This window comes from Solanum dulcamara, chromosome 11 (assembly GCF_947179165.1).
Source record: "Solanum dulcamara chromosome 11, daSolDulc1.2, whole genome shotgun sequence".
Taxonomy (NCBI): Eukaryota; Viridiplantae; Streptophyta; class Magnoliopsida; order Solanales; family Solanaceae; genus Solanum; species Solanum dulcamara.
This window is the reverse complement of record NC_077247.1, coordinates 56,584,941-56,603,894: the sequence shown is the minus strand read 5'-3', so window position 1 is coordinate 56,603,894 and position 18,954 is coordinate 56,584,941. Positions and strand designations below refer to the sequence as shown.

Below are 18,954 nucleotides of genomic sequence, written 5' to 3'. Positions count from 1 at the left end.
TCTCGTGGAGGCTGGGGAGCCCCAATATTTATTTTTCCGTTGCTACGCTAATCTCTCTCTCCTCTCTGTTGTTTTTACGAAACTTTCACTTCCCTCCGAGAGAAAATGAGCAAGGGGCCTGGACTTTTCTCTGATATCGGCAAGAAAGCCAGAGGTAATTTTCCAATCCATTTTCTTTCATTTTTTATTTCAGTTTTGTTACTAATGACCGATGATTATTAGTTAAGCAGATGAAATATCATACATAGATGCATATAATTTACACTGACCGTATGATATTTGATACAGATCTTCTGACTAAGGACTATATCTCCGATCAGAAAGTATCTATTTCAACCTATAGTGACACTGGAGTGGTATGATTTTATTGACTTTTAGCTCTGGTTGATACTTATTTCTTTCTTAGTTTATAGTCGAGATTCTGGTTTTGGTTAGATTTCGGTGCTGAATTTGTGTATGTTAGGGTTTATGCAATCTCTTCAGTAGAGTGATTTCATGATTTGAGTTGTCGTTTGGAGTTCAGACGATGGTTTGATTCCTGATCGTCTTAACTCATTTTCCTATTTTTAGCGGAATTTTCTGTTTATCAGTGTAACAGTGATCTATTACAGTATGATGCGGATTTCTCAACTATGAGAAAACAGCTATTTGCTCTGGATGAATTTGTATGATGTTAGGGTCTTTTTTCAAGTGCGTTTTGATTTTGATTTTGATTTTTTTCTGTATCAATCACTTTTATTGTAAAAGCACAGTGCATTTGTTTAAAATTAAATTACAAAACAACAAAGGAGAATGCTGTTTAGCTGCCAAAAAATCAATCTAAATAGATTTAATCATAGTTTCTTATTTTCTTGAAGGTTATTGCTGATTCTATGGTAGCAATATATTGTTCCTTACTATACCTTTTATTCAATTCCACAGTGCACAACTAAATTCCAATCCTTCTCCTCCATTTACCTCATAAAATGATCAAGCATCACCTTTAAGTTCGCTCAGTCCTAGAATTCTTGTGATTCTTTTTGGAGTTAACATAGATGTCTTCGAGGGGATATTTTAATCATTTGCGAAAGAAGGATATCTTTTCATCATTTATGGTTAAGAAGGATATCATTTTATCATTTGTGGTAAAGAAGGTTATCTTTTCATAATTTGTGGAAAATAAAGCTGCTGATACTTCCATTTAAAAAAAACTAAAGCTGTTAATACTTATGAAAACTAAAATTTACACAAGTGGTGAGTGGAGATCGATGGTATATCTTAGTATTTAGGAACCTCAAACTTTAATGTTTTCACTCATTTGGTATGGTAGATGCAGTAATATTTTAACAATTGAATTCTCCTCATATATTTTTTAAGCTGAAAGAAAATGCTATAGAATTTTGGTGTATATACTAGGTAGTTAAGTAGTAATGATTTGACACGACACACAGAAAGTTCTACCTTTTCTTTTCATTGTTTATTTGCCGTCTGTATGAAGTATGTTTTGGCTAAAGATTGCTCTAGATGGAGTTCTTTCTTGAAGTTGAAAAGAGAAGTAGAAAATTCTAGAGAAAGTCCCAAGCACCAGCATCCTATAACCCTCTCCCATCTCCCGACTAGAACACTCGTCCTTCCGCAACCCTTGCCACCCTTTCCCAATCCAAGCTGCACCTTGCCATGCTTCTATTGGTCTCGATGCCTATGGCCGACCACCCATACCACTTCCTCGAAAGGAAAAAGAACATGGCATCACTTGAAACAATGGAAAAAGTTCAAGAGAACCGGGAAGTATGAAATTAGCTGCAAAAGGAAATCTAACTTGGAATAACCAATGCGTAAAGAAGAAAAGAGAGATGGGTAGATAAAAAGATCACGGTTCAACAGGGAATCTTACTTGGGAAAAGAAATCTAGTTCTTTGCTTCTTTTATTTCATAAGAGTTTTTTTTTTTCAAATTTTGAACACTTTCCATTTTCAACATTTTTTATTTGGGGATTGGGTTGGGGAGTGAGGGATGGATTTAAGGTCTTAAATATTTCTCAGATTATTAGAGGAGAGGTTTAAAAAGTTGGCCCTATTTTAAACCAGAAAAACCCCAGTAGCACAAAAAGTCTTACTTCTATATTACTCTATGTCCATTTTATGTGAATGTGTTGCTATTTGACCAGAAAACAACTTTCTCTTCGATTATAGTTTTCTCAATCTCTTTTTAATTTTTTTGAATTATTAACTATGTTGACACAGTACTTTTCATGTAGTTTTCAAATATGTTTTTATTTTAAACAACTTGAAGAATCTATGCCCAAGTTCACACAGAAAAGTAGGTAATTTGAATCTCGTACACTGAACCTCTTCATTTAAATTGAGATTGGGGAGTAATGATTTGGTTGTGTCATGGTTATGCCAAAGTTAAATTGTATTTATTTTACAGTTTTACTTGTATCTTTTCACAACCAAATATGGAGTTATATGTTTTCTTTTCTTTTCGGCTAGTTCCGTAAGAATTTTTGCTTGGAGTTGGCTTGGAATGTTGCATTCTTCTATTTGTTTTTCTTTCAACACAAAGCTTTGTGCCAGCCATATTAAGAGATCAAGGAAACAACTTTCTTTCTGATAAAAAATTGTATGACCTTTCAATAGTGACATCTTTCTACAAAAGGTTACATAATTCCACATTGGTGATATCTTTCTATCTGCCTAAGCTTTGCCGAGCAGAATTACTTGGTACTTGTTGTTATGCTCTATTTTTAACCGAGGTTAGATAAAGCACAACATATAGACTCTAAAAGGATTAATTATTTGTATAGAGTCGCCACCTAATTTATTAAGGAAAATAAGGAAAACCTATTTGATGAATGACCTGGATGATTCACGTTTCAATCTACGAAAAATCAGTTTAGATTCTAGGTAAGGGTTTACATTATTCCAAAGGGAAGGTGTTAGGCATCCTTTGAAATCCACAAAATGTGGTACCCGGCTAGACTTAATTTATCAAAAAGGGAGGAAATAAAATTATTATTCGTAAGTATAACACACACATATATAAAGAAATATGCACTAAAATTGTATAAAAATATATGTATAAAAGAGTATGTAGTAGAATAGCCCTTTATTCGTATGAACAAAAAACTCTTCTATCATATAAAAAAAATTGAATATCATTTGCGAAAAATATCTCTGAATACCTGTACAAACACTTGGTACAATATTAATAATGAATAAATTATTATCAAAATAATTTTAAAATATGTGTCTATATATATATACTACAAAAATAGAATTCTATTATATAGTGGACTCAGAGGCGTAACTATAATAAGTGTTACATCCCTATTAGAACTCATGGTGATTCATAAAAAATCAATTTAATTGTTCAAAAGAGATTTTAAAAGAAAATAGTTTAATTTAAGGAGTCACCATAATTTTGGGATAATTAAAAACCAATTAATTATTTTAAAATGTCTACGAAGCCAATGGATTCTAAGTAAGGGGGTTCAAGTTATTCCGAAGAGAAGATATTAGCATCCTTCAGAATTTACAATTGTGGTCCTAGCTGAACTCATTTTTAAATTGAGGAGATGAAAATATTGCACAAATATATAATGAAATATACATAAAGAGTAAATTAAAGCAATAATATAAGGAATGGCCTAATATTTGCCTAACGTCAATAATATACACAATAATAAATTTAAAATATTATTCGAACTTAATTCAAATAGCTTCCTCGGGAAGCAATTCTGAGTACCTGTAAAAAGACTTAATAGAAGTGTTAGTAAGGAATAAGTATGATGATGATAATAATAATAATAATAACTAAAAATAAAATTCGTTTTATAAACATGGAAAGCCTTGGAAATCGACGGTAATTTCTTCATCGACCAATTCATATGTATTTCCAAACACAAAATCACGAAACTAACACAAAATAAAACAAAGTAATAAGTAAAACTTACAAATAGTAACTAAATTGTGACAAGACAACTTACTGGCATTATTGAGAATCAAAATAAAATAAATAAAGAAAATAGAATCAGGTAACTAAAGAAGGAGAAAGAGCAATTCATATGTAAATAAGAAATTTATAATGAGGCTTTGAAATAGTTCAAGCATTACTGGAAAAAAAAATGTAAAACAAGCAAATCAATTCAATAATAGCAACCTGTAAAACAGTAGCATCAAAATGAATTTTCTAGGCACAAAACAACTTAAAATTAGTAACTAAAAATGAGATAATAGCAAACATTAAAAGGATGTGTAGAATCAATGAAACTAACAAATAATGAATAAAATACAGCAATCAATAATTGAATCAAACATAAACTAAAAGTGATATTAAATGGAGAGAAATTAACAACACTAAATAAATAAAATAACTAAATAAAACAATCACATATTATTCAAAAGACAAAAATATCATTAAATTAACTAAAAGTCTTAATCACAAACTCATATTCACAAATAGCATCAAAATAAGTTCAAACAAAAGAACCAACTATTAACACTATAGTCAAAAATTTTGCCAAAATTTCAAAGTTCTCCAACTAGATCTAAAAATAGTTAATATATATATAATAGCAAAAGTAGCAATAGTAACTGAAAGAAAAAGTAGAATAAAATGACAAACCAACTTTTAATTGACCATTTCAACTTAAAAAATATAACATGTAATGTAAACTTGAATTAAAATTTTCGTCTTTTAAATGGGGAGGCCTCAAAAACCGACGGAGAGATTTTTTCATTGGCCAATTACAATTTGTACTATATAATATATAAATTTGAAGTAATATTTCATATTATCACTTAAGGCTATACAACAACAACAACAAACAACAACATTTAAAGGCTATCAAAACAGTAAATTCGGTCAAAAATGTACCTCATGTTGTACCTAAAATTTGAAACTCCAAACGGCAAAAGTGGACTTTATGTCCTTCATGAAACTTGTATATATATGTCTTAAGCTTGCAAAAAGAAAAGAATCATCACAAAATACATTTTGTACAAAAAGATATGATCAAAATACTAGCGGTTGTACATGCTGGAATTTTAAATAAAAAATTTGGACAAAACTTGTCCTATGTTGCGTCCTATTTTTCGACCCAATAACAGCATATCTAGGCTCTAACATAAATATAAAAGTTGTAGATATGTGTTTTAATATTGCAAAAAGAAAAGAATCACCGCAAAATACATTTTGTACAAAAAGATATGGTCAAAATACTAGCGGTTGTATATGCTGGAATTTTAAATAAAAAATCTGAACAGAACTTGTCCTATGTTGCATCCTCTTTTTCGACCCAATAACAGCAGATCTAGGCTCCAACATAAACATAAAAGTTGTAGGTACGTGTTTCATCTTTCCAAAACATATTTATTTACTAAAAACAAAGATTTATACAATGAGATACGCCAAAATTACCAACAGCTATGCAGTTAAAAAAAATCGAATTTGATTTACTTACCACAAGGGAGGAGTTGGTTTGTTCTAGCTGAAATGACAAGCTTCTTTGGAGACTTTTTGAGGGAGAAAAAAAGAAGAGAATGGAGAAAGTGGTGTATTTTTGAGGAAGAAAAAGAGAAGAGAATGGAGAGAGTGGTGTGTTTGTGAGGGTGGAAAAGAGAAGAGAATAGAGAGAGTGGTGTGTGCTAGTCTTCCCTTGAAAGAAGAAAAAAAAAGAAAATTGAAGTAAAAGAAATCATGACTAAGTGCTTTGTAATGACACAACAATGCACACGATTATCTTCCTTTTTTTTATGTAGGATTAGTCAAACAATGCACTAGATTGTCTTCCTTTTCTTTATGTAGGATTAGTCAAAAGGTGATGGATGATTGGAATCAATATTCTAAACTAATAACCAATGAAATAAATAATAATATTATTTATATAATAATAACAATAATAAAATTTTAAATATTATACCCAATGTAAGCTCAAGCATACAATAAATAAAAATTTAAAGAATACATATTTAATTAAATAGCAATCGAAAAATGGGTTATAGGTCGGTCAAAATTGGGCTTCAACACTTGTGTTGGCAGGAGGTAGAAAATACCCGGTGGAATAGTCGAGTCGAGTGTGGAAGCTGGCCCAAACACCACAATCATTAAAAATAAGAATTCTTTCCCAGGCCATAATAAAAAAAATTCATTTAGCTTCTTTGATGAGGTAGAAGTTAAACCTCATTTAGCTTCTAAAAGTACATGGACCTTTTGATTCATTTATTAAGCTAATGAATAATCATGTTAATTAGTTATTTTCTGCAGCCTTCCATTTAATATGATCATGTAAGATTGATAAGATGCTCAAATGACAAACTAATCATCCTTTAGTTGATATGGTCAAATCGTGGAAATAATTGCATTGATCAAATTAAGAATTGAATAGTTAAGCCTAGTGTAAGGTAATAATATATTTACTTTGTATGTATGAGTTGACTAATTGAGATGTCTTAAATAACTATTGATGACACTTTTGAATCTTTAAATTTTACGTTTATAGAAGTCCGTAAAATAGGTTGAAGTTTTTAAGAGTAAAATGGGGATCTCAATGATGAATGAAAAAACTTTTTTTGGATCCAGCGTATGTTTCTCATAGTTGGTGAGACTATTGATTCTAGCTAATATCTAAGTCAAAGTATTCCATTTACTCCCACCAACTAGAAGTACCAGCCTATCGAACCTTAAAATATTTGAGGCTGTTGCTTGGGCGCTCCTAAAGTGTTATTACACCCACATCGGATCCTCAAAGTTGCACTGCTTTTGGAGGATCTGACATGCACCCGTTGGTAATTTTGAAGAGTCCGAGCAACATAGTTTTGAGGTGGGCCTCTCTATATACAGTTTCATATGAAGATTGTTGAGAGCATAAGTGACTGATATCTAGAGCCCTTGTTTGTATCACAATATGTTTAAAGGGAATCTTAACTCAAAACTTTGGTGTTTCCATTCTTATATCTGGATGGGAATTCGACTGCGACGGACTTCTTATGTTTTTGGTTCAAAACAAGAGTGTACATGTTACTGAGGAGCTTTTGCAGTTTATGGCCTCATTGGATTCATTATGGTTTTTGACTTTCTTAGTATATTGATAAAGATCCTCGTACAATCTTCTAACCATGTTGGTTCTGTTCTTTCCAGAAATAGATAATCTCCTTTATTTGCTGCTTAAAAAAAAAGGCCATATGGCTGACTTGAATCTTTTCCCAAAAGTAAATGGTCTTTTTGCTCCAGTAGATAGTTTCAGATTTTTATGTGCTAAAGTGTTCTTCTAGAAATCAATTTGGATTCCTAATTTCGTGCTCTTTAATCTTGATTTCTCAATATAGGCCCTTACATCAACTGCAGTAAAGAAGGGAGGGCTTTCAACTGGTGATGTTGGAGCACAATACAAATATAAGAACACTTTGATTGATGTCAAAGTTGATACAGGGTCAAACGTGAGTTGCTCACGCCTTGGTCCTCTTTGCAAAACCATGCCTCTCTTTTTATTTGTTTTGTAATGTCTTCATGTTTCACCCTTTTGCTTGCAGATCTCAACTACTCTTACTCTAAATGACATTGCGCTCTCAACGAAAACCATTGCCTCTCTGAAATTCCCTGACTACAATTCTGGGAAGGTGAAAATTGATCCTATATTATGGCAAATGACTATTGATCGATTGCTGGAAATCATAGAATTTCCCTTGTAAAACATAAATTTGGTTGTTCTTGCAGCTAGAGGTTCAGTACTATCACCATCATGCCGCCTTTAGTACAGCTATTGGTCTGAAACAAAGCCCTATAGTTGATCTCTCTGTCACGCTTGGTACTCCCACTTTCGCCCTAGGTGCAGAGGCAAGTTATGAGACAGCCGAAGGTAAACTTGCAAAATATACTGCTGGCATCAGTGTGACAAAACCAGATTCCTGTGCTGCTATAATATTGTAAGTTATCCATCTGGGCATATGAAATGAAATTAAACGATAAACGATAAGAGGATTAAAAGTTTGACAAACCTGTTGGTCTAATTTTTTTCCCACCAGGGGCGACAAAGGGGACACAATAAAGGCATCATATATACATCATCTAGATGAAATGAAGAAGAGTGCAGCTGTGGGCGAGATCAGTAGACGATTCTCGACCAATGAGAACACCTTCACAGTTGGAGGGTCATATGCTGTTGATAACCTGACAATTGTGAAGCTCAAGCTCAATAATCATGGGAACCTGGGGGCTCTATTGCAGCATGAGCTGATTCCGAAGTCATTGTTGACTATTTCTAGCGAGTTTGACACCAAAGCCTTGGAAAAGACTCCCAAATTTGGTGTGGCCCTTGCTCTTAAGCCTTGAACTGCATTTTTTGTTGTGAACAACTAACATTTTTTGGGGGTAGTGCCTGGAGGAGAGGTGTTCAATAAGTAGTTCAACAAACTTGTGGTTTTTCCCACAAATTAGATGGTTTCTGTATGAGTTGCTCTGATTCTAGGGCCTGTTTATGGTATTTCTCTAGTTTTCCCCGTCTTCTCCACTTTTCCCTTCGGAGAAAGATTAACGAGTTTGATTTGTTCCCTCTAGAAGAGCTTTTTCGTTTGGTATGGTGCAATAGCTAACTTCACCAATTGCGTTAATTTCAGTTTTAACTTCTAAGTTGACCTCTTCAATTGCTACATTCTGTTCTTTGGAATTTGTTTGCTGTGACTGGATAATTTTTCTTCCGTTATGAAGTGAATAACTTGTAGTTCAAGTAGGCTGATGAGCCTGCTTCCTTCTCTGTTAAGTACTTTCGACAATTTCATATAGTAGTCCTTTTAGCCACGGAGCACGTGGAAATGCAATTTATCCTAGGTTATGTAGTGATTGAAATCATGCAAGACGTGGTACTGGGCTTCTTTCGACATGATTTTTTGTTAAAACATTGTTTGGTCATAAATTACAATGATTTCTTGGTTAGTTTTTGGAGATGAGCTTTTTTAAATTTGTTTTGTTGAAAAACTTTTGCACTCACAAAACTTCAAACTCTTTTCAAGTAAATACATTCCATTTTCAAATACTATTTTAACATTCAAGGTCAGAGCTCATTTGTTTTCATGTTTCAACCAAGTTTATGAGTAAACGCCTACTATTTCTATGTTAATTAGTAAATGCGTTTGCTTAATAGATGCCTTTTAAGCATTTTCAGTAAATAGAACCACGAGTTCTACAGCTCAGAACAAAATAGTGTTAGCCGACAAACGGTTACAATTGAGGAACAATAAAAAAAAATAGAAAAGCTTGAGTTTACTTTAACTTATCTTGGCTGCTAGTATGGTGATGTTGCGATGGTTTGGTCTGTTGACTGCATTATTCGCTTTCATTTCATTCATACCCAGTAACATTGCATACTGCTACTGGGAGGGCATAAATCAGGGGGGAGAGGATATAAAGTGATCCACCTAGACAATATATGCAGGGAGTTTGATGATTCTTCCAGGTAGGTCCATAGGGACCAAGAACATAAGAGGGATATGAATCTAATTTGTAACAAGAACACAAGAAAATTGAAATAATAATACAACAATAGGACAATATACAGGAACCAAACAGAAAGACTACTACCAGTTGCACACAGGAAAACAAGCTTGAAGGCACAAGATGTTTCGTCTCAGCTATAAACTGGACTGTGGCAGTTGGATTAAAAGTTAAACACTGTAAAAGTGGCATAAGAAAAGGACAAACTCTTAAGCAAATAGAAGTAAGCAGATCAAGATGATGATTACACAATTTCATGCTGGAAGAAAAGATAAGAGTAATATTTTTCCAAGTATTAACATGTAAAGAGAAGCTATAAGACTAGTGCCTCACATTTCACAGTTATTCATGTGTTAAATTCCTCAGGGCGGAAAGCTCATACACCATAGTCCATACAACACACTTAAGATTCAAACAGCTTTAAAATAATTGATGTTTAAAAAATAATATGCAAGTACCAAGGCCAAATTCATAGTTGTAAAAGACTAATGGAAGCAGCATTAATCCGCACCTACATGTTTAAAGTCTTGTATTCACCTTTGCATCAATCACTCCTATTTTGAATTGTAGGAGGCACTGCAGCAAGTGAAGGTAGAGGAGGAAACCATTAAAGATGACTGCTACCTATAGTAGCAGTGTAGCAGCTACCTCACAAATTGGTAGGGATGCTGCTTCAAAAGCAAAGCAAAAATTGAAGCAAGAGCCAAGAAGACACGTTCATCAATTAAACAGTTCCCAAATTTTGATTCACCTCCTGGCTAATACATGGAGCTTCAGGCACCAAACAAAATCCAGCCTTAGATATTTAAATCATCACACCCAGTTCTCAGCAGAACTTTAATCACATACTCTGGAAGTTATAAATGCATGAAATAACATTGCAACCAAAAACAAGGATACAGCTAATTCAAAAAACTCAAATCTAGGTGCAAGCAATTATAAAAAACCTCGTACTCTATTACACAATCCGACAATCAAGTGCTGAAGCATTAAACACCAATCATTTCATCCTGAAAATGTTGCAACGAAATTGAGTGCGCCAGCAAACATGCTTAATGCATAAACTTATTGAGCAAGCAAACAAGCAAAAGAGTCAAAACATTTTTTGCATAAATAACAGGGAGATCATATATGTATAACAAAGACAGAAAACACATTAACAAGAATGACAATTGATTATACCAAAACTTGCATACTATTAAAATACTGAAACAAAATTCAGAGTCTCAGAAAAATACTCTTAAGCTATTCCAACAAGCTTCAAAGTACCAAGAGCAATAAGATATAACAAAACAGAAACACAATAGATAGAAGAAGAACTAATCAACAGTCTGCATGATATCTTCGGCTGTGAACTTAGTACCCTTATCCTTATCAGCAGCAGCACGACCCTTAGCCTTGCGGTCAAGAAGAGACTTACGGTCCTTGTCGAGCCTGAGTTTGGAGATGACGACCTTGGATGGATGAATACCAACGTTAACAGTGGATCCATTAACCTTCTCTCTGGTAATGCGCTCAATGTGGATCACCCACTTCTTACGGTAAACTTGGACAACTTTTCCTTCACGGCCCTTGTAGGTTCCACGAACCACCTGAACCTCGTCGTCTTTCCTCACCGGCATGGACCTAACGTTGTACTTGGTTCGCAACTCAGAGGACAAAGGGGCGCTCATCAACACCCGACGAAGGCTCGAAGGCGCCGTGAAATGAGCCTTCCTGCTCTTGCGGCGGGAGGACGATACTCTTGGGTTGTACTTCATCTTCGCCGATTTCACTCTCACTCTCCCTCTCTGCAAATGTGGCCGGTAGAGATGACTGATATTAGGGTTTTTGAGATCTTATATGAAATTCTAGGGCATATATTGGTAGGCCGGTAATTTGGGCCTACATTTTCTAAAGTTTAATACTCCCGTTTGCGGCCCAAATGAGATATATTGGACTTGAAGCGACGTGATGTAGTCGGGCTCATTTGATGTCTAAAATTGGGCCTTTATATGATCACACTTCAGATAAAAATGTCTCAAGTTAGACATGAACTCATGAAGTTTTAAATTTCGACTATGTTATGCCACAAATGAGTAAAGTTACAAAAAAAAGTTGTAACATAGGGTATAAATTAAATGGCAACACAAAACAAGTATTTATGCACTTCGCTTGAGTTTTCAACACAGATTTTGGTTTGGTTCATATGAAAGGTGGTCCTCGGTGAATATTAGCTGAGATAGTTAACTAGACAAATTTATATAGTATGTTTATTAAACATATAGAAAGTTTTAAAATTATAAAACATAGCGACAATTTTTAAAATTTACTTTATAACATTGATACATCTATTTGCTCTATATCAGTGATATACAATAATTTATTTTGCATATGTTGTTGTATCACTATAGCATCACGAATTTCAGAAATAGCTGCTCTTTTGGTAATTATTCAAATTGTCACTATTTTTGATAATTAGATTTTAAACTATCGCTATGATTTTAAAAAAATCATACTAATTTATCTATTTATTTTTCCCCTATTAATTTGGGTGGAAATGAATGTCAAAAACTCTCTTTGGGTGGGCAGGCTCAGTACTATAAACTATATGACACATTTTGCTTAGGTTATTTTAATTTCTAAAATAATTCAGACATGACAACCTAAATTTAAGATGAGCATTTAATAGCATATTTACTAAAAATGTAACTCTCCATTGTTTTTTTAAAATATTAATTACATTATTATTTTTATTACCATATCCACATTCAGTCTCATGCCCCTGATAGTTGGAGCCTATTCTTCTCTCTTTGACGTCGCATTCAAGTTTTTAATTCCAGTCACATCCCTTGAGCTCTTGAACTTTTTTTAAAAAAATAAAAATTTCTAAATCCTTCTTTGTGAAGCCAAGAGTAAATTTAGACGAAAACTTATTTAAAAGGCATAAAACATAAAGACTAGGTAGGATACCACTTTGGCAGAAACGGATTAAGAGGGTCAATTATCCATCAATTTTTTATAATTAAGTATTGTTACTATCTATGTAGATCGATCTGATTATGAAAGATCTATTACGGAATAATTTATAAATAAAACCAAAAAGCATTTAACTATACAAATCTCCAATAACATCAATTAATTAATTAAATAAAAAATAAAGGTTGGTATATACAGAAGAAGAAAATATTAGTTTATTTTCTTTATTTTTTTGGGTTCTCTTTCATTTTTTGCTTGAAATATATGGAAGTGCTTAGAGCCTATTTAGATTGGCTTTTGACTTTGACTTATAAGTCAAAAGTCATAAGTTAGAATTTTTAATTTATGATTTTTGACTTATTTTTATTGTTTTGATTTAAAAATAAATGTTTATAAACACTTTTTAATTTTACTCAAGTACTTCAAAACTACTTAAAAACTATTTTTGGCTTAAAAGCACCTGAAATAAGCCAATTCAAATAAGCAATAGACCTGTTTGGATAGGCTTATAACTTTTATGTTATAAGTTTTTTTTTATTTATTTTACGGGAACAGACCCTACACGAGGCTCCCACCTCTCGTGCACAGCCAGGGGTTGAGCCGCACACCCACAAGCCTTATTATACATAAAACAGAAAGATACACGGAGGGGACATAAACCTAACCTCCAATCCTATGGTGGTTCATAAGTCGGCTATCCTACTAAGGTCAGCCAACTCATCCCCGATACAAGCACACGAAAAGGAAACCTAGAAACTATGCACCTAAAGAAGAGGACTCCTCTCGATACAAAGAAACTAGGAAAGCATAAATAAGGGAGACTCGCCCTTTACATAAATTAAGTAAAAATCTTTAATTTATGATTTTTGACTTATATTTATTTTCATAACTTAAAAATAAGTTGCTAAAAATACTTTATTTTATTCAAACACTATAAAAGTGATTAAAATTATTTTGAATAAAATCAATTAAAATAAATCAATTTAAACATGTTAAAATTCATTTCTCAATACAATGCAATTCAACTATTCAAAACGTGTAATAGACCATTTATCCTGATAAAAGCTTCAATGGTTGATGCTACGATGCACTCATGTAACTTAAGTTATGCACAGTTAATTTTACTATTATCTCAAGGCTTCATTTATTGACCAACAAAGAAACTAACGAACAAAAATCTAATTAATTATTTATTTGTTTTATTATTTTTTAAAATAATTTTTAGTACCTTATAAAATTATTATTATATACTTTCAATAAGAAAATCTTTTTTAAAAATATTTTGAAAAAAAAATTCAAATTCAAATTTTAATGAGTTGAGGTGATAAATAAGCGATTCAATAATAAGTCAAAATTAGAGCGGACTAAATAAATTATGATTTCATGAGCTAATTTTGCCACTCTGATTACATATATTTGACCGTGTTCCAAATATTGATCATTAATAATTATTGTTATTATACTTCTCCAATTAAATCAACACTTAAGACAATTTAAAATGTTTCTTTGACCATCAAAACAAGGAGAATACAAACAGAAAAAATCATTGCTCTATTTATATTTTCTTTAATTTGGTGAATGCATCACACATAACGCTATCACAAGTTGTCAACAAAACGTAACCACCATGAATATTAATTTAATGCAAATATGAACATAAACAATTATGATAATAATTCCACAGCAAAGTAATAATTACTCAATTAACACCCCCTTTGAATGAGTCTCTCATTTAGTTTAATTTGGCACAACTACATGCACCGCTCCTGAAAGCGATGGCTTCACCCTCCTTCAATAGCTACTAGTACTTGCCATTGTCATTTCATAGACAAGATTAGACTTCTGCTTTTTTTTCTGTATTTAAAATCTCCTATTCACGTTGAATATATCTAACAACTCTTCTTTGGAGTTGCCATTTGGTAAACAGTTTTAGTACATCTCTTTTCAACGGAAAAACAAATTATCACCGGCACATTCTATTTTTAGTAAAATATTTGTTTCTCTTCCGTCCAGTGTAGCTTTCCAGCCTTTTGGACTACTCAGGGTCTGCACTTAATTTGATAAGGTAAGTGAAGTAGATTTTACAAGAGAAAGCAAATCAGATTGCAAAATCTGGTTTAGGAAGAGAATCATTATTCACCATTAAGAAGTATTCACAAAAGGAAGCAAGTAATTTTGAATTTCCAGACCAAAGGCATTTATTACCTTACCTGCAAACAATTAATGCCCTCCAACTACATTATTACCAACGGGGGAATAATTCTCTTTTTTTACCTTCTCTATTTCCTTGGTTTCTCCACTGTACCTCAGCCCCTAAAATTATAAACAAAAAACGTAACGTTTCAGCGGAAGCAGCAGCACTGGCCGGTAAGGTGGAAATTAAAGGTGTTGGCCATGGAAGCCATCAGAAATTGGGCAGATTTAGGGATTGTGGATACTATTTATGAAGACGATGGTGAAGATTCCTCCACTACTTCACTTTCTGTCTCTCCAGGAATCTCCCCATCTCCTTCACCTCCCTGCTCCAGGGTCATCTCCTGGTAAGAATTTAATTATTAATTATACATATCTATATCATATATTTGTATCAGGTAACCTGTCTTTTTTTAGATTATTAATTCCATAAGGAATTGGAGGTTTATACTATTTGCTACTAATTCCTGGTAATTTTACATTCAATGAACATGGTTTACTCTTGATTTTTGATCTGCATTTGTTATGTAAGGTCGCAAGCTACCGGAAATGAGACTGATGTAGTCATACATGTTCAAAACTCACGTTTTCGCCTACACAAGGTACTTTCATGCTCCAATTGTATTCATTATTTACATGTATCCTTTTCCTTCTTATTTTTTATCCATGGGTAAATTGATTCAAAGGGAGCTTGTTCCTTTTTTAATTTGTCTTTTGTTTCTTCGATGACTTTTTTCTTTAAAATTATTGACTAATTGATGTGTTGTTGTTACATCTCCATCAACCTGAACAGAACTAAAGTTGACTGAATAATTTGTTTATTTCTTCATATCTTAGCGTAATCTTAAGTTAAATTGTTTCAACACAATCTCATAGGAAAACTATTTAACAAAATATTACAAGAATTAACATGATAAGACTAATCCAAATGCGTATTAAAGGACAGTAGCACACTATAATAAAATGTTAATATGAGATGCAATTGTCTAGTCATCAAGGCCCATTCCTAATTAGTACATATTTCCACAATACCCCCTTTCATTTATAGAATATCTGATTGCAAAATTATACTTTCTACTTTTCAAAATAATTGTTACATTAATAAAAAGTAATTATTTCAAAATAATTATCGTTTTAAAAGTTTAAGATAATAATAGTAATTGTTTTCAATTTTATTCTTATATTAAAAAATTAATAGTGCTCAATTATTAAGAAATATCTAATAATAAATATGAATAACTTAGTAAGTTATATCTTGTATTTTATATTTTTTAATTTTATCAACATAAAATAAATAAAAATTACACTTATTTTAAAACAAAAAAGGTACTTGAGGAAATTTGATATATGGCGGTAGTGACGGTAATTGTACTACTTTTGAGTTTATTTTGGACTACTCAATTTTCACCATTAGCAGCACCTCTTTTTCTTTTGTTTTCGTAAGGTTTGGCTATTTCAACATACATTATGGATATTATAATTTGCATTTCTTCTGATTCAAACCTTTTGGAAAAAATCTACCAACATAATTGAAGATCATGAAATGCTTTTATTATTAATTTATTATTGTGGTACGTACTTGAGAGCTGTGCCTACAAACTAAAGCGTACATTTCGCAATTAATGCAAAAGCTGGGGGCATTTACTGAATATTTCCTAAATTTACCTTAGGATCCGTTGGCCGCAAGGAGTGGATTTCTGAAAAGGAAGCTGAAGGGTCTGTCCGAATTAACACTCTCTCCGCCGTTAAAGATAACGGCCGAAACATTCTCCTTGATCGCCGAGTTTTGTTATGACTCGCACATCGTCATTACGCCGTTTAACGTCGCCGCTCTTCGTACGGCGGCGGAATTGCTAGAGATGGTGGAGGCTAATAACATTGCGGGTGGCGAGAACTTAGCTCAGAAAACGGAAGCATATTTCCGCCGTGTAATTGCCGTTAACCGAGAATATGCATCGATCGTGCTGCGTTCTTGTGTTTCCCTGCTCCCGGAGTGTGAAACGACGTCAAGCCTGTTGAGTAGATGTATTGAGGCGTTAAGTTTGGTAGACGATGGCGACGGCATTATGAGGTGCCTCAACGACGTTAAAGAGTTGCGCACTGTGGAATTTCAATTAATCGTCAAGTCAATGAATCGGTGGTTGAGCGGAAGCCATGACCAGCTCTATAGAGTTGTTGACCTTTATCTTAAGGCAAGATCCTCCAATCCCAATTTACATCATATAATTTGAACTTCGAGATACAGGAAAAAAAAGGCAATTTATGTTTCTCTCAAAATTCAAACTATGGCATATAAATTGGAATGGGAGAGTATAAATTTTGGATCTAGTTCATAGTTTTCTACTAGTAATGATGCACTTCATTTGTTTTATCCTTTAATTTGTTATAGTAACTCTGTTCTTTCAACAGGAATACAAGGGGACGATAACAGATGAAGAAAAAATCATAATGTGTAATTACATCGACTGTACCATCCTCTCGCCTCAACTTCTCATGCACGCGGTGCAAAACGCCAGAATGCCATTAAGGTTTGTCGTCCAAGCCATGTTCATTGAGCAATTGAGCACCCGCCGTTCTATCCTCACGGTGACTGCTGCTGACAACCACAACCAGAACCACCACCACTACGATCATCAAATTGATCATCTCCAAAACAAAAACGAAGTCAGTTTGGGTACAATTCTCGAACGAGACGCAGCACTTCGTCAAGTGTCACAGCTTAAGGCGGCAATGAACGCGACGAGCTCGCGGATCCAGAGTTTGGAGCAAGAGTTGAGTGGCATGAAGAAGCTTCTTAACGAATCAGATCAAAACACGAAGAATATTTTGTCGCATAACTCTGCTCGCTCTGCTAGCTTTCGATTGAGTTCCGAGAATAAGATTGATAGAGGACAAATTGGATCAGTTTCATCAGCAAGCTTTCGGATACTTACAGCTAGAGATAGAGCGGTTATGGGGTCGTCTAATTCATCAGAAGTATCTTACGAGGAAAGTACGAAAGTTGAAAAGAGTACTTTTAGTCGAAGGTTTATGAACGGCTTGAAGAGTGCATTCCGAGTATCGAAGAAGAAAACAGAGACAAAGGTGGAAAATGTAATAGAGGCCGAAGTTGGTAAGCAACAACATGGTGATGTTGTGGTAATAAAGAAGGATGTGCCTTTTCGCAGGCAGCCTCCTTCTCTAGATTAAAAAATAAAATTCTGTTTGTTTTCACATTTTCTTTTAGATTCATGTGTTACTTGCGCTTCTATTAAATTTGTCTTCTCTTATTAGCTTATCGGATTACCTTCCTGACAAGATTCTACGTTTCTAAAAAATTATTTGGGGACTGGTATAGGATTTAAATTGTGTTACTAGTTGCTTGATTTGTGTAGCTTTCCAATTTTTTCTTCTAAAACTAGTGATGTGCGACTAGAAGATGATTAGGTGCCAATGGATGAGCCACCAGGTTCACGAGAACTTGAGGAGGTTGTGCGTGTGAAAGAAGCACATTCCTGAGCCGTAATACTTGAAAGTGCAGGGAATATTCCTTATGCTGAAATTAAGCCTCCTAACAATGTGTTATTTGTTAGCAAACTGAATGCGGCTACTGACGATGAATCCTTGTATCTAATCTTCTCACGCTTTGGGACGCTGAATTATAGGGGATTACTAGACTGGGAATAGCCTCACCTATCGTTTCATTGAGTTTGAAAACAAAAAGGCCTGTGAACGAGCATATTATAAGATGGATAACTCTGAAATTGATCATAGAAGGATACATGTTGATTTTAGCCAGAGTGTTGCAAAATCGTGGCCCCTATATCGATCCAACAACAGACCAATGTGGAGAGTGTTATGTGCAAATCAAATTCTCCTTTATGCTCTAGAGTGTAGCCTAATTTGCAATGTAACTGGTTCAAGCTATCATCTGTAACATATTCCTCAGCCTGACTTGGTTTTTCTTTTTTGTAAACTGAAACTTGTTTCCAATCTCCAATTATTTCACAGAGCAATCACCAACTTTAGAAGGTAAGCCAGGGAAGATGTCTGCTCTTTTTCTCAGCAGGGGAATGTGATTGAAAGAACTGTTTTTTATATTAGTCAACTTATGTGACTAATACACATAATCAAGTAATATGTAAAAGATTGTTGGTATTCCGCGAGATAGAGAAAAAAAATAATTCTTAATTCATGTCACAAGGGAGCCTTATGCGACTGCTGTGAACCTGAAGGGTTAAATCATCTCTCTTTTACTCTTGGTAGAATTACACATAATCTGGCAGGAAAAAAAGAGAACAACCGTCTTAACTTTAAGATATAGTATAATCACCAATAGTAATGGTGTGATTAAAA

At 33.6% G+C, this 18,954-nt stretch overlaps 3 protein-coding genes across 4 annotated transcripts; 2 read left to right on the top strand and 1 right to left on the bottom strand.

Annotated features, from left to right (window-relative positions):
• On the top strand, positions 1-8,607 carry LOC129873874 (mitochondrial outer membrane protein porin 2-like). The gene is made up of 6 exons (XM_055949062.1): positions 1-154; positions 289-356; positions 7,308-7,418; positions 7,512-7,598; positions 7,696-7,904; positions 8,004-8,607. The coding sequence occupies exons 1-6, from the start codon at positions 106-108 to the stop codon at positions 8,308-8,310; spliced, it is 831 nt and encodes a 276-aa protein (XP_055805037.1). The 5' UTR covers positions 1-105; the 3' UTR covers positions 8,311-8,607.
• Positions 8,608-10,644: 2,037 nt separating this feature from the next.
• LOC129874835 (60S ribosomal protein L26-1-like) lies at positions 10,645-11,296 on the bottom strand. The gene has a single exon (XM_055950208.1). The coding sequence runs from the start codon at positions 11,226-11,228 to the stop codon at positions 10,788-10,790; it is 441 nt and encodes a 146-aa protein (XP_055806183.1). The 5' UTR covers positions 11,229-11,296; the 3' UTR covers positions 10,645-10,787.
• A 2,898-nt stretch (positions 11,297-14,194) lies between these two features.
• LOC129874718 (BTB/POZ domain-containing protein At3g49900) lies at positions 14,195-17,888 on the top strand. Of its 2 annotated transcripts, XM_055950052.1 has the most exons (5): positions 14,195-14,491; positions 14,773-14,966; positions 15,152-15,221; positions 16,290-16,811; positions 17,029-17,888. In XM_055950052.1, exons 2-5 carry the CDS (start codon positions 14,821-14,823, stop codon positions 17,806-17,808), a joined length of 1,518 nt encoding a protein of 505 aa, XP_055806027.1. In that variant the 5' UTR covers positions 14,195-14,491; positions 14,773-14,820; the 3' UTR covers positions 17,809-17,888. The 2 variants fall into 2 exon arrangements, with proteins under 2 accessions (XP_055806027.1, XP_055806026.1); XM_055950051.1 differs by having other exon boundaries at positions 14,195-14,966.
• The last annotated feature ends 1,066 nt before the right edge of the window (positions 17,889-18,954 follow it).

Bases quoted from the DNA above. Each gene is read 5' to 3' on its own strand.
- LOC129873874 (XM_055949062.1), top strand. From the start codon at position 106: ATGAGCAAGGGGCCTGGACTTTTCTCTGATATCGGCAAGAAAGCCAGA. The intron at 155-288 runs GTAATTTTCCAA...TATTTGATACAG, and splicing joins TATCGGCAAGAAAGCCAGAG to ATCTTCTGACTAAGGACTAT. The intron at 357-7,307 runs GTATGATTTTAT...TTCTCAATATAG, and splicing joins CCTATAGTGACACTGGAGTG to GCCCTTACATCAACTGCAGT.
- LOC129874835 (XM_055950208.1), bottom strand. From the start codon at position 11,228: ATGAAGTACAACCCAAGAGTATCGTCCTCCCGCCGCAAGAGCAGGAAG.
- LOC129874718 (XM_055950052.1), top strand. From the start codon at position 14,821: ATGGAAGCCATCAGAAATTGGGCAGATTTAGGGATTGTGGATACTATT. The intron at 15,222-16,289 runs GTACTTTCATGC...AATTTACCTTAG, and splicing joins CACGTTTTCGCCTACACAAG to GATCCGTTGGCCGCAAGGAG. The intron at 16,812-17,028 runs GCAAGATCCTCC...TTCTTTCAACAG, and splicing joins TTGTTGACCTTTATCTTAAG to GAATACAAGGGGACGATAAC.